Raw genomic sequence first — 13,243 nt, forward strand, 5'->3', positions numbered from 1 at the left:
GAGACAAACTTTTTCGGACGGAGAGAGTAGCTCCTAAAGCCCGCTCCCGCAGGAGCCCAGATTGGGCCACCAACTTCCACATTTCCTTTTGGAACACCATTTCCTCTCTGTTTACTGTGTTGCCGAACACGTTTGTCGAACGACAATGACAGCCTCATATCGATTGGATGCACAAGCTACTAGGATTTTTGAAAGATTGAAATCCTTAGAAAATTTCCCTACGTTGGTTGTTTGATTCATAGAATTGGATTACATAGGAAATTTCCTATGAAATCTTTTGTACTACATTTCATAAAAAATCTAACATCCACTTCAATCTCTCTTTATAATTTTTTTGTTTTTTCTATGGCATCAAACACTAGCTAATCCTATAAGATTTAAGAGGATATATGCCCTCCATTCCTATATTTTTTCTATTCCTATATTTTTAGAATCCTGCGAATCGAAAAGGCCCTAAGCATACCATATCTGGATCAGTTTTGTTTAGGCACCGCAATGCCCGCCCTTTGTCGTCATCAGAATTTTTGGAATTTACAGTTTATTTCTGCGCTAGCTGCTTTCTCATTTCTGTCCAAATCAAGGACCTTATATATGTACACCTGCACCGTCAGTAACATCGAGGATCGATCGATCATCGCCCGCCTCGTCGAGACCACGCTCGCACACGCATGCAAGATGCGCGCATCGGCATATATACACATGGACATGGATGATACACTACACACGCATGAGGCTAGCTGCTAGACGAACTCGTCCTCCATTTCCTGTATGGACTTGCCGGCGGAGGCGATCTGGCGGTTGGAGGTCATCTTCTCGGCAACCATGAGGCCCTTGTAGCTCCGTATCTCGGCCTGCCGCTCCTTCACCACCCTCTCCATCTCCTCCCTGCGCTTCTGCGCACGCCACAAGAGAAAAAAGTTAGCCGGTTGTCACCATGACAGGCTTTGATTTAGGCTGCCCGTAATGAGAGTATCATAGATTGTATCATGCATGCGAACTAAGCAATTTTGATTTAATGGCATAGAATTAAATGAAGAAAGAGAGGCTTGAGTATCATATTATGATACCGTATCATATTAAATGATGTGCTATTTTGTGTCATGTATGGCAATAAATGTAGTTCTCTATGATACCAACATATGATACTATGCATTAGGGATGTAGTATCATAGACTAGTATCATATGCACGATACTAGTATATGATACTTCCCATTACAACCAGCTTTAGCTAGAAAGGTCGAGCTGGCATGCATGATGCAAGCATGCGTTGCGTGCCTTGTCTTTCAGCTGCATCTTCCGCTCGGCCTTCTCCGCTGCATTTGATGCATCTTTCTCGGCTACACACACACACACATTTGCAAATTAGCGAATGAAATCCCAGTTGCACGTGCATGCATGCATGGTGTACTACACGTGCACACGAAATGGAGATCTCTAGCTTGTGTATGCGTATGTACCTTTGAGGTCTGGTCGGCGCTCGACCCTGGTCTTATTCAACCTGTTGAGGATCTCATTGACACGCTTCTCCACTGTCAAGACGTGTACCTGTTGGCGGACAGTAGATTGTATATAAACATTTGTTTGTCGCAAAGACATGAATCAACTTATGATTAGCCAACACTCGCAAAATAAATAAATTATGATTAGCCAAGGGCCAACGCAAGAAATGAAGCATGCTAGAGTCAGTTAGCATCGGCGACGGTTGGGACCGCCGGCAGCTAAGCAGCTACAGGTATGCGCAAGACAAGACAGATTTCTTTCAACTGGTCATGAATTGGCAGCTTTCGTTATAATGGTTATTTTCTCATCGAATGTTCGCAATTATTGCGCAAGATAATCTAGTTAATTTTTAAAGGTTTCTTATCCAATTATTGTTCGTGCTACTCGAAATGCTTCTATAACTTGATACCACTGCATACATGCTTTAACAACTGAGCCTAATTGAAACGCTACAATCGATCAAGCATATGTCTATATACATATTTTCTTCTTAAATTTGTTAAATAACTGCCAATGGAGGCGTTAGTAGTACTACTAGCAAACGGGTAGAAGTGGTAATTGATTACCATCCGATGGTTGTGGAAGCCAACTTGGCCGACATCCATGGACGTCGCCTTCTTGAGGTTAGACCATGGCGTGTAGACCACCTCCACATTGTTCATCTTGTTTCCTGCACGATAAACACATGCATGCATGAATGATTTAGCCAGCACCCATTATCGGCCCAACTTGTCACGTTCTGACGATCACAATCACTCGCACATACAGTATAGGCCAGTTATCGACCCAAGGCAGATAATGCAAAGGGGCCCATGCATGGCATGCATAGAGAGGCCGGCAATAATACACCAGAAAAAGTTGCTGTAATGGGCACAGAAAGAGATAGTAGCAATGTGCATGATGCAGCTTTGCACTAGACACGGCCGGTCACAGTCACAGCACGAGCTAATTTCTGAGGTCCGTGCTCAGATGGCAAACATAGTTGAACATATCAATGTTTTGTGGGGTACCATATTTCTGAGGGAACTTTTTGGTAGCAAGAAAATCTTGCTAGCTAACACAATCTTCAGTAGCAGTATAAACAATGCAATGAGTTTCTTTCATGTATACCTTGAATGGAATGCGCTTTTACGAGCTGCGCACAATCCTCCAGGAGGCCTTCGCTGATGGTGTCTATGGACTCGCCTTTCTTGAGCCTCAGGTAGACGTGCGCCGAGGACACCTTGTCCACATGGAACCTGCAGCGCAGATGGTGCGCCAGCGTGCATGCAGCAACCCTGATTAATAATTATCCCGTACAATCATCGTTGCTTTGCTTAATAAACGGGCTAGCTAGGTTGTACTACAGCACGATATCCACTGAGCTCGAGGGTTGCTTATTTTTCAGCAATATAATAAACCAGTAAAATAAGTAGTCCAGTTTGCAGCGCGAGCCGAGGGCGAGGTCCTCTAGACGATAGATATATACAGGGTGTTTTGGCCCTAGCTACGCTCGTGTTGTGTGATGCAGATGGCAGACTGGGGGACGATAGTCACGCACGCGGCATGTTTCGAGCAGCTCGGGTCGTATCTACTCTACGCAGTTTGGTAGTTGGAGTGTCCTTGCCAGCCTCGTCATGGCCTCGTCACGAGTCAATCCGCGCGCTCCCTCTGCTTCTCTGCATTCTCTCTCGTTCTGGCCGGCTGGCCGGCCGGTCTGTCTCTCTCTCTCCGTAATGAGTTTAAATGTACTCGTACTAAACTGTTCATGATTAACTAGGGTAAACTATTCAAGATTAACTAGGGATTAACTATTATACCCCACGTGCATATTTATATACGGAGGAACTACCATGAGTATATCCATCGATCGACACACACACAGAGAGAGAGAGAGAGAGAGGCGAAGCTAGAGACTAGAGTTTGGCAAATGCTCGTACCAGACGTCCTCGGGGAGGCCGTACTTGATGAGCTCCTCGTTCTCGTTCTTGTCGGCGCCCATGTAGATGGTGTAGTCGCCGGCGTCCGGCCGCGCCTTGAAGTAGAACACCATTGCCAGTACTGATTCTCTTCTCTCTCTCTCTCTCTCTGTGTGTGTGTGTGTGTGTGTGTGTCTTCCTCCTGGAAGTTCAGCTCAGCAACCGTATATCCAGGCGACCGTGCGTAGGGTAGTTTTACCGCACATTAAGAAGAGGCAGAGGCCGAGAAAGAAGAGGCAACAGACGCAGGCGGGGGCGAAGGGAGGGAAGGAGGGAGACGGCAGAGCGACGAACCAGGCAATGAAGCAGCATGGGCGGGTATAAAAAGGCGACGGCCGGGGCTAAAATCTCAAAGGTCTTCTCTTCTTTACTCCAAGGCGGTTGGGTTGGGTCGCCACGTGGAGACACGATGGATTCGATTAAACAAATGCGACCGGGGAGCGGGGCCTTATCCTCGCAGCTTTTGCTCCTCCCACTCCGCCCCTCTTTAATTAGCATAATAATAATTGGTTAAACCTCTTTTTTCCTTAACCAATGAGAGGAGTCAGGCTAGGGGGAATTTTTTTTAACATCAGGTCAGACACAAGCACTCATACACACGCGCATACACTCACCTCTATGAACGCACACTCGCACATCCTATCTCTATGAGCATCTTCGAAAGACTGAGCCGTCATATCATTTTTAAATTTACAAAGCCATCGTAAGCATTTCATCGTCGACGGGAACATTTCTTCCCACTGAATCCGCATCGTCAAAAATCCTGTAATAAATTCAGAAATAAATGCGAGCATCAAGATTTAAACCCTGATAGACTGGGGATACCATGGTTCTCTTAACCATCCAATCACAGATTGGTTTGCTCACAGGGGAAACTTGGCAAGGTGGTAGTAATCTAACAAATCCCTCGCTGATTTCTTTCGTTTTCTTTGCCATGAATCTACCTCTGATCTGTGCCTGACCTGGCAGCAGTCGCAGTGGATATACTCCTCCTACCGGAGCCCCCCACTTAAAATACGATCTCAACGCAGCTCCCTATTGGTGGCGTTGTAAAAGCGCCGTATCTTTGGCGAGAACGACGTCTGTTTCGATCGATTCCGGCCGAACCAAGAAACGGGCCGCTTTCCTTCTCAACGCTCCCTTGTTGGTTCGTTCGGTGCGTCGGCGTACCGGGGACCGGGCGCGGCATGGCCAGCGGGGATGGGGTGCTCGTCGGATGCGTGGATGCGGCCGAAAGATTTTCCAGCGTGGATGGTCGAAAGCAAGGACCGGACTTCCAACCGAGGCAGATCCAATGGAGTGTGTGCCTGCCTCCGCCCACGTTATTCTTGTTCTTTCTGGATTTTTTTACGACTCCGTGTTGGAAATATTAGCACTTTCTTAACTATTTTAATCCACGAGTAAACAGTAAACATGGTAAATACGATATGCATCTTATACCAATACCTAAGCATGTGAGCATGTATATTACATAGAACCGAAACATCTATAAACAACATATATACAGCCATCACATGAACGAGCAAATAGGGGATGAACGAGTCATACCCTCCGGTTGGCTAGGCCAACGCGGCGGCGACAGCAGCAGTCTTGGCATCGACCGAGGCCTTCTTCTTGACAGCAGTGTTGTCAGCCATGGAGTCGATGCAGGGGAAGTAGTGGAAGCAGAGGCGGACGGAGACGGGGACGGATCGGGAGTGGTTGCGTCGAGACGCTCCTCAAAAATCTTATTGTCGTTCTTCCGGGCAGGATCTCGAATGAGTTCCGAAGGCACTTACTCTCCCGACCAACCGTGCACCCGGTCGTCGGGATGGGATCGTCGGAAGCAGCACATTGAGAGGAACAGTAGATAACGGCTAGGGTTGTGCAAGAGGGAGGGAGTGAAGTGAGTTACGGTTCACTCCACTGACCAGTGCCTTCTTATATAGGCCGTCGGGTAGATGGTCCTGGGCTCAGGCCCATGACCGAGTCCGCGAACATCCCACGGTCCAATGTCAACCCGCGGCGCGCGCGTGTCCTGAGGAGGCGAGGCGTGGCGTGGCGAGGCGAGGGGGCGGCGGAGGAGGAGGAGCGTGTGTGTACAACTCCTATTCCCAAGCTCCCAATAACAAGTGGTGGAGCAGCCCTTATAAAGAGGTCTCACTCTTCTTACTGTAGCAGTATGGTACTAAACTTCCCACACTTCCCACCACTTGCCATGCATAACATGGGGCTTAGAGATTAACCAGGGATTATTGTCTTATATGGGCCTAAGCCCATCCATAATCCAACAATCCCCCACGAGATCTCGAAGCTGTCAATTGTTCCAAACAATGTTTGATATATCAGAATTGTAAGTGGGGACTATTAAGTTGAACTTCCACCTAGAGCAATAGGATTAGAGTTCTTCACAACTGAACAATGGACTATGCCTTGAATTGTCAGTTTGGCGTGTAGAAGTCTCGCCTATTGTCAGCTGATACATGGTTGCCGAAGGCTAAACCCCACGGATGGAGCTTATTAGTCATACCATGTACCTTCTCATGAGCTTCCTAAAGATTACCCAATCTCATAGACTTTGACCAGCAGTCGGGCTCACATAGGTGTGTTTCTCCAAAGAATACTCTCTAGGTAAGCATCTTACTTACACAAGCTTTGGAACACATTAACACAAAAGTTGGCCTGCCTTACAGAATTGAGAGTATTATTGCATCTCCAATGGAGTAGGTTAATTAAGGATATTCTCCTGACTTGACCGCTGGATTGTTTTCCAAGGTCCTGATTCACGGGATCTCCGATCACATAGGTTGGGTTACCCCATGGCAACTTACATGGGTCTCATGCCCATCTTCCTTGATGCATTTTTTATCACAGTACGTGACAGCCCTTTCGTAAAAGGGTCTGCCAGATTTTTAGCAGTCTGGATATAATCCAACGCTACAACTTCGGAGTTTCTTGATTTTTGACATATTTTAATCTTCTTCTTATGTGCTTTGTGCATTTCATGTTATCCTTTGAACTCTTAGCCTTGGCAATCACCATTTGATTGTCACAGTTCATAAGGACACTCAGGACTGGTTTATCAACCACTGGCAAATCCATCAAAAGCTCTTGAAGCCATTCTGCTTCAACGCATGATGTGTCTAATGCTGTGAGTTCTACTTCCATAGTCGATCTCGTTAAGATTGCCTACTTGCAAGACTTCCAAGAAACAGCACCTCCACCAAGTGTGAAGATATATCCACTTATGACTTTCATCTCATCAGCATCAGATATCCAATTCGAATCACTATACCCCTCAAGTACCGTCAGGTACCCAGAATAGTGAATTCCATAGCTCACAGTACCTTGCAAATAACGCATGACTCGTTCAACGGCATGCAAGTGCACATCTCCTGGATTGGAAACAAACCGGCTCAGTTTGCACACAACAAATAAGATGTCAGGACGAATAGCACAAACTAGGTACATCAGTGAACCAACCACTTGAGAATATCTCAATTGATCTACAACCGTGCCTTCAAACATTCGAATCCGCACGCTAGGATCATATGGTGTTGCAGAAGGTTTGCAGTCTGAATATCCAAAATGACTCAAAATCTTCTCAACATAGTGGGATTGCAAAAGTGTAATTTCACCCTTAGTGTCTCTAAGTAGCATTATGTTCAAGATAACATCATCCACATCCAGGTCTTTCATCTCAAAGTTATGAGATAAAAAGGCCTTACCTCCTCAATTAGTTTGAGGTGGGTCCCAAATATCGGTATGTCATCGACATACATACACGGTATAACTCCTTCTCCCCCACCATAGCGATAGTATACACATTTGTCAGCTTCGTTAACAACAAATCCAACAGATGTCAAAGTTGTATTAAACTTCTCGTGCCATTGTTTAGGCGCTTGTTTCAGGCCATACAAAGATTTCACTAGCTTGCACACCTTTCTTTCCTGACCATTTACTATAGAGCCATCTAGTTATTGCATGTAAATTTCCTCGTCTAGCTCTCCGTTAAGGAAAGTTGTCTTAATGTCCATCTGATGAACGAGAAGACCATGCAAGGCAGCCAAAGCGAGTAACACTTGAATGGTTGTCAGTCTAGCCACATGTGAGTAAGTATTGAAGAAATCCACTTCTTTCTTTTGGGTATAACTCTTGGCCACAAGCCTAGCCTTGTACTTCTCAACAGTATCATCAGGCCTAAGCTTCTTCTTGAACACCCACTTACATCCCAGTGGTTGGCAACCATAAGGACGATCAGTGATCTCCCATGTTCCGTGAGCCATGATGAAATCCATCTCGCTACGGACCGCATCCTTCCAGTAGTCAGCATCCGGAGATGCATAAGCTTCTGAAATGGAACTGGGAGTGTCATCATCCACCAGGTACACGAGGAAATCATCACCAAAAGACTTTTCAGTCCTTTGTCTCTCGCTCCTAATAGGAGCTTCCTCGTCATCCTCAGTGGAACTTTCATCACTTTTGTGTTCATAATATTCCATCGGAATGGCAGGTTCAGGAGTCTCATCAGATTCCAGTCTAGAAGTGATTTGCATATCTCTCATGGGGAAAATATCCTCAAAGAATGTAGCATCCTTAGACTATAATTGTACCGACCTTCTGGTCAGGTACCTCAGATTTCACTACTAGAAATCTATAGCCAACGCTATTCTTAGCGTAGCCCAAATTAATGCAGTCCATGGTCTTTGGTCCAAGCTTGTGCTTTTGGGGGATCGGCGCATTGACTTTCGCCAAACAGCCCCAAGTGCGTAAGTAAGAGAGTGTAGTTCTTTTCTTTTCCCATTGCTCATAGGGAGTAGTCTCATTGTCCTTTGCAGGACTTTATTCAGGACATGACATCATGTCAATATAGCCTCCCCACACCATGCCTTGGATAAACCTGATGTATCTAACATGGCGCTAGCCAAATTTGTTAGAGTACAATTTTTCCATTCGGCAACCCCATTTGACTGGGGTGAGTAGGGAGGCGTCCTCTCATGAATGATACCATGTTCCGCACAGAATAAATCGAACTCACTAGAAAAGTACTCTCCACCACGATCAGACCGGGCTCGTTTTATTTTCTTCTCAAGTTGGTTCTCAACTTCAGCCTTATAGATTTTAAAGTGGTGTAGAGCCTCGTCCTTTGTATTTAACAAATACACATAACAGAATCTAGTGGAATCATCAATCAAAGTCATGAAGTATTTCTTTCCACCTTTAGTCAACACACCATTCATCTCACGGAGATCTGAATGTATGAGATCTAGTGGTGCCAGGTGTCTCTCCTTCGCAGGTTTGTGAGGCTTACGAGGTTGCTTTGCTTGCACACACGCATGGCACTTAGAGCTTTTGGCTAAAGAGAAACTCGGGATTAGATTTATCTTAGCTAGCCGCATCATACAACTGAAATTTATGTGAGAAAAGACGTGAATGCCAAACCTAACATTCATTCACATTAGAATGAATTTGGTTCATGACTTTATTATAGAAATCCTCTAGGGAAAGGCGGAACAAGCTACCATAATCATATCCTTTTCCAAGAAGTAGTCCATACCGAGATATGACTGCTTTGTTAGACTCAAACACTAACCTAAACCCTTCTTTGCATAGAAGGGAGCCACTAACGAGATTCGTCTTGATAGAGGGGACATGCTGCACATTCTTCAGTTGCACGATCTTTCTCGAAGTAAACTTCAGATCTACCGTGCCAACACCATGAACAGAAGCATGCAAGTCATTCCCCATCCGGACAGAACAATCTCGTGCGATCTGGTAAGAAGTAAACAAAGACACGTCAGCAAACACATGAATATTGGCCCCAATGTCAACTCACCAATCGGTGGACTAACAAACTGAAAGTACGGTAAACAGATCACCATACCTAGATGCCCCATCATTATTGCTCAAAGTGACATTGACAGACTTGGTGTCCTGTTCTGACTTCTCATACTTGTTTGGGCACTTGTTTGTCCAGTGTTCCTCTGAACCACAAGTAAAGCAACCATCTCTCTTTTTGTCTTTCTTCTTACCCTTCTTGTTAAAGGCAATATTCTGCTGGACAGAGTTCTTTCTCTTGAACTTCTGGGAATTCTTCTACACCACATTGGCGCTAGAAGAACCCTCTACACCTTTCACGTGTGAGTCATTTGCTCTTGAGTTCTGCTCAACACTTAGATGACCAATGGCATCCTCAACAGAGAATTCACGTCTCAAGTGCTCGAGAGAAGTAGCAAAGTTCCTCCATCCAGGAGGGAGTTTTGCAATAATGCAACCCGCGACAAACTTGTCCGATAACTCACACTTCAGGAGCTCCAGCTCCTTAGCGATGCATTGTATCTCATGGGCCCCATCTAATACATAACGGTTATCAACCATTTTGTAATCATGGAACCACTCCATAGCATACAACTCGGTTCCAGCATCGGTTGCGCCGAACTTAGCTTCGAGCACATCCCAAAAATTCTTGGCAACACGCATATGGAGATACGCGTCGACTAGCTTGTCTCCGATCATAGTAAGAACGACTCCCACAAAGATGGTGGTTGCCTCCCTAAACACATTCTCCTGTTCAGGAGCAATCATTATGGTGGGAGACACACCACCAACCCAAAACATGTTCATAGCCGTGAGCCACAAGGTAGTCCTCGTCTGCCAACGCTTAAAATGCGTCCCGGTAAACTTTTCCGGTTTCAGCGTAGTGGTGAAGCCATGAGTCGAAAAGTGCCTAAAATAAGGTTTTTGGATTGTTGGAAATATTAGCACTTTCTCGACTAATCTAATCCACGAGTAAACAGTAAACAACGAAAATACGATATGCATCTCATACCGATACCTAAGGATGTGAGCATGCACATTACATAGAACCGAAACATCTATGAACAACATATATACAGCCATCACATGAACGAGCAAATAGGGGATGAATGTGTCATACCCTCCGGTTGGCCAGGCCAACGCGACGGCGGCGACAGCAGCCTCGGCATCGGTCAAGGCCGTCTTCTTGGCAGCAGCGTCGTTAGCCATGGAGTCAATGCAGGGGAAGTAGTGGAAGCAGAGGCGGACGGAGACGGGGACGGACTGGGAGCAGTCGTGCCAAGACGCTCCCCAAAAACTTTATTGTCGTTCTCCTGGGCAGGATCTTGAACGACAGGGTTCCGGAGGCACCTGCTCTCTCGACCAACTGTGCATGCGGTCGTCTGGATGGGATCGCCGGAAGCAGCATAGTGAGATGAACAGTAGATGACAACTAGGTTTGTGCGAGAGGTAATGAGTGAACTGATTTAGAGTTCACTCTACTGACCAGTGCCTTCTTATATAGGTCGTCAGGTAGATGGGCCTGGGCTCAGGCCCATGACCGAGTCCGTGAACAGCCCACGGTCCAACGTCTCTGACAGTGGCACTTTCGTAAGTGACTCATTAATTAATTCGAGATTAAGTCACCATTTCTAACCGGCAAAAATAATCTTTGGCTCGGTTCATTCCTGCAACCCGCGGCGCGTGCGTGTCGTGACGAGGCGAGGCGGGTGGCGGCGAAGGAGGAGCGCGCATGTACGTCTCCTATTTCCAAGCTCCCAATAACAAGTGGTGGAGCAGCCCTTATAAAGAGGTCTCATTCTTCTTACCGTAGCAGTATGGTACTAAACTTCCCACACTTCCCACCACTTTCCGTGCATACACATGGGCCTTAGGGATTAACCAGGGATTATTGTCTTATATGGGCCTAAGCCCATCCATAATCCAACACTCCGCTCTCCAGGATTTATTCATTCATACTCCCTCTGTCAGAAAAAGTTGTCCCTCAAATGGATGAATCTAACACTAACTTGGTGCTACATACATCCATTTGAGAGATAAATTTGGGACAAGTTTTTTCAGATGGAGGGAGTATATGCGTGCAAAGGGCACGTCAAAAAGCCAGGGGCCACATCAGTAAAGTTTACAAACGACTGTACATTATGAGCTTCTTTAGCACAATAAAGAGCTACACAATTAACATTTCTGCTAGCATAACAAAGCTATAACACTTGCATACTACTATGAACTAGCTCTACAATCTCCTTGAGAATATGGATGCCCATAGGCCTTCTTGTGTTTTGTTGTTCCCACAACGAGCTGAATGTCTTGGCTATCTGTCGAGTGGCTGAGCTTGAAATAAATGGTTGGGCAGTCTGGGCATGCCTAGCTATACTCCCTCCGGTACGCTTTTCTCTGCGTCTAAGCAGCAACACACATACCAAGGAGCACCTCGTTGGTTCATTTTTGGACACTTTTGCCACTGCGCATGCAGAGAGAGAGAGGTGAAGTATTTTAACCGATGCATGCAACGGATTGGATATCTCCTCTTTTCTTGCCATAACACAGCATGGGCCCCTTTGCATAGCGTCCTTGGTTGGCTGAGTCAAGCTGCAGCCGCCAAAATGATGCACGCTTATGCTAATTACCAGGGGGTGCAGCGGGGCACAGTTGGAAAGTAATGCTAAAAAGAGGGAATATGCAGACTATTCAGGGAAAAATGGAAAAAAAACTTAGACACAAAGAAAAAAGGACCGGAGGGAGTACTAAATTACTCTTGGGTTGGCCTTTCACTTCCCTGGGCTTGGTGCATAGTACGAGATTGCTCCTGGGTTGGGCAGGCCATGGCATAGTTTTGCCCTAACATAGCTTTGCCATTGTATCTTTCTCCACCAGGAACCGCAAATACCCTTGCCCCTCACTATCCGTACACCATGACGACATGCAAGAGGTCCAAGGCTGAGTGGATTAACAATGCCCACATATGGCACACACCTGTCCGATAAGAAAGCACCCGAGTGGTCGCACACCATTACTCAAATTCCACCCTTTGATGCTCTAGATCCACCGCTTCGTCCACACTTATCCACTCTGTGTCTGGCACCTCCCATCTGGGTGCCGCTGGCTACACCTTCACATTCAGCTTGGGAGGGATCTCCAGCGGCCTCACTATCTCGGCGATGACTTGCATAGAGTGGTGTGGCTGGTACGTGTCCTCACCATGCATGAATTTGTTATTGCTGCTCCAAACAGCCCAACACACCGTTATGCATATTGTCATTATATCCTTCTCCACCATTCTTGTGTCAACGAGATCCATAGTCCAAGTGTTTGAGTGGAGCTTCGGCTTCTTAAACTTGCTTCCGCCTCATCCCAAAACAACCTTGCATGATCACATGTATACAAAATGTGGTATAAAGTTTCCTCTCAAGGAAATATGCCCTAGAGGCAATAATAAAGTTGTTATTTATATTTCCTTATATCATGATAAATGTTTATTATTCATGCTAGAATTGTATTAACCGGAAACTTAGTACATGTGTGAATACATAGACAAACATAACGTCACTAGTATGCCTCTACTTGACTAGCTCGTTAATCAAAGATGGTTAAGTTTCCTAACCATAGACATGAGTTGTCATTTGATGAACGGGATAACATCATTAGAGAATGATGTGATTGACTTGACCCATCCGTTAGCTTATCACTATGATCGTTTAGTTTATTGCTATTGCTTTCTCCATGACTTATACATGTTCCTATGACTATGAGATTATGCAACTCCTGAATACCAGAGGAACACTTAGTGTGCTATCAAACATCACAACGTAACTGGGTGACTATAAAGATGCTCTACAGGTGTCTCCGATGGTGTTTTTTGAGTTGGCATAGATCGAGATTAGGATTTGTCACTCCGATTGTCGGAGAGGTATCTTTGAGCCCTCTCGGTAATGCACATCACTATAAGCCTTGCAAGCAATGTGACTAATGAGTTAGTTGCGGGATGTTG

At 45.7% G+C, this 13,243-nt stretch overlaps 1 protein-coding gene across 1 annotated transcript; it reads right to left on the bottom strand.

The window, feature by feature from the left end:
• Window positions 1-507: 507 nt before the first annotated feature.
• Window positions 508-3,763, bottom strand: LOC123062061 (coiled-coil domain-containing protein 25). Its single transcript, XM_044485392.1, has 6 exons — window positions 3,421-3,763; window positions 2,612-2,739; window positions 2,068-2,171; window positions 1,459-1,546; window positions 1,277-1,338; window positions 508-893 (listed from the first exon to the last, which is right to left on the bottom strand). The coding sequence occupies exons 1-6, from the start codon at window positions 3,531-3,533 to the stop codon at window positions 741-743; spliced, it is 648 nt and encodes a 215-aa protein (XP_044341327.1). The 5' UTR covers window positions 3,534-3,763; the 3' UTR covers window positions 508-740.
• Window positions 3,764-13,243: the final 9,480 nt, after the last annotated feature.

The sequence above is a fragment of the Triticum aestivum genome, chromosome 3A (genome assembly GCF_018294505.1).
Source record: "Triticum aestivum cultivar Chinese Spring chromosome 3A, IWGSC CS RefSeq v2.1, whole genome shotgun sequence".
In the NCBI taxonomy this organism is placed as follows: Eukaryota; Viridiplantae; Streptophyta; class Magnoliopsida; order Poales; family Poaceae; genus Triticum; species Triticum aestivum.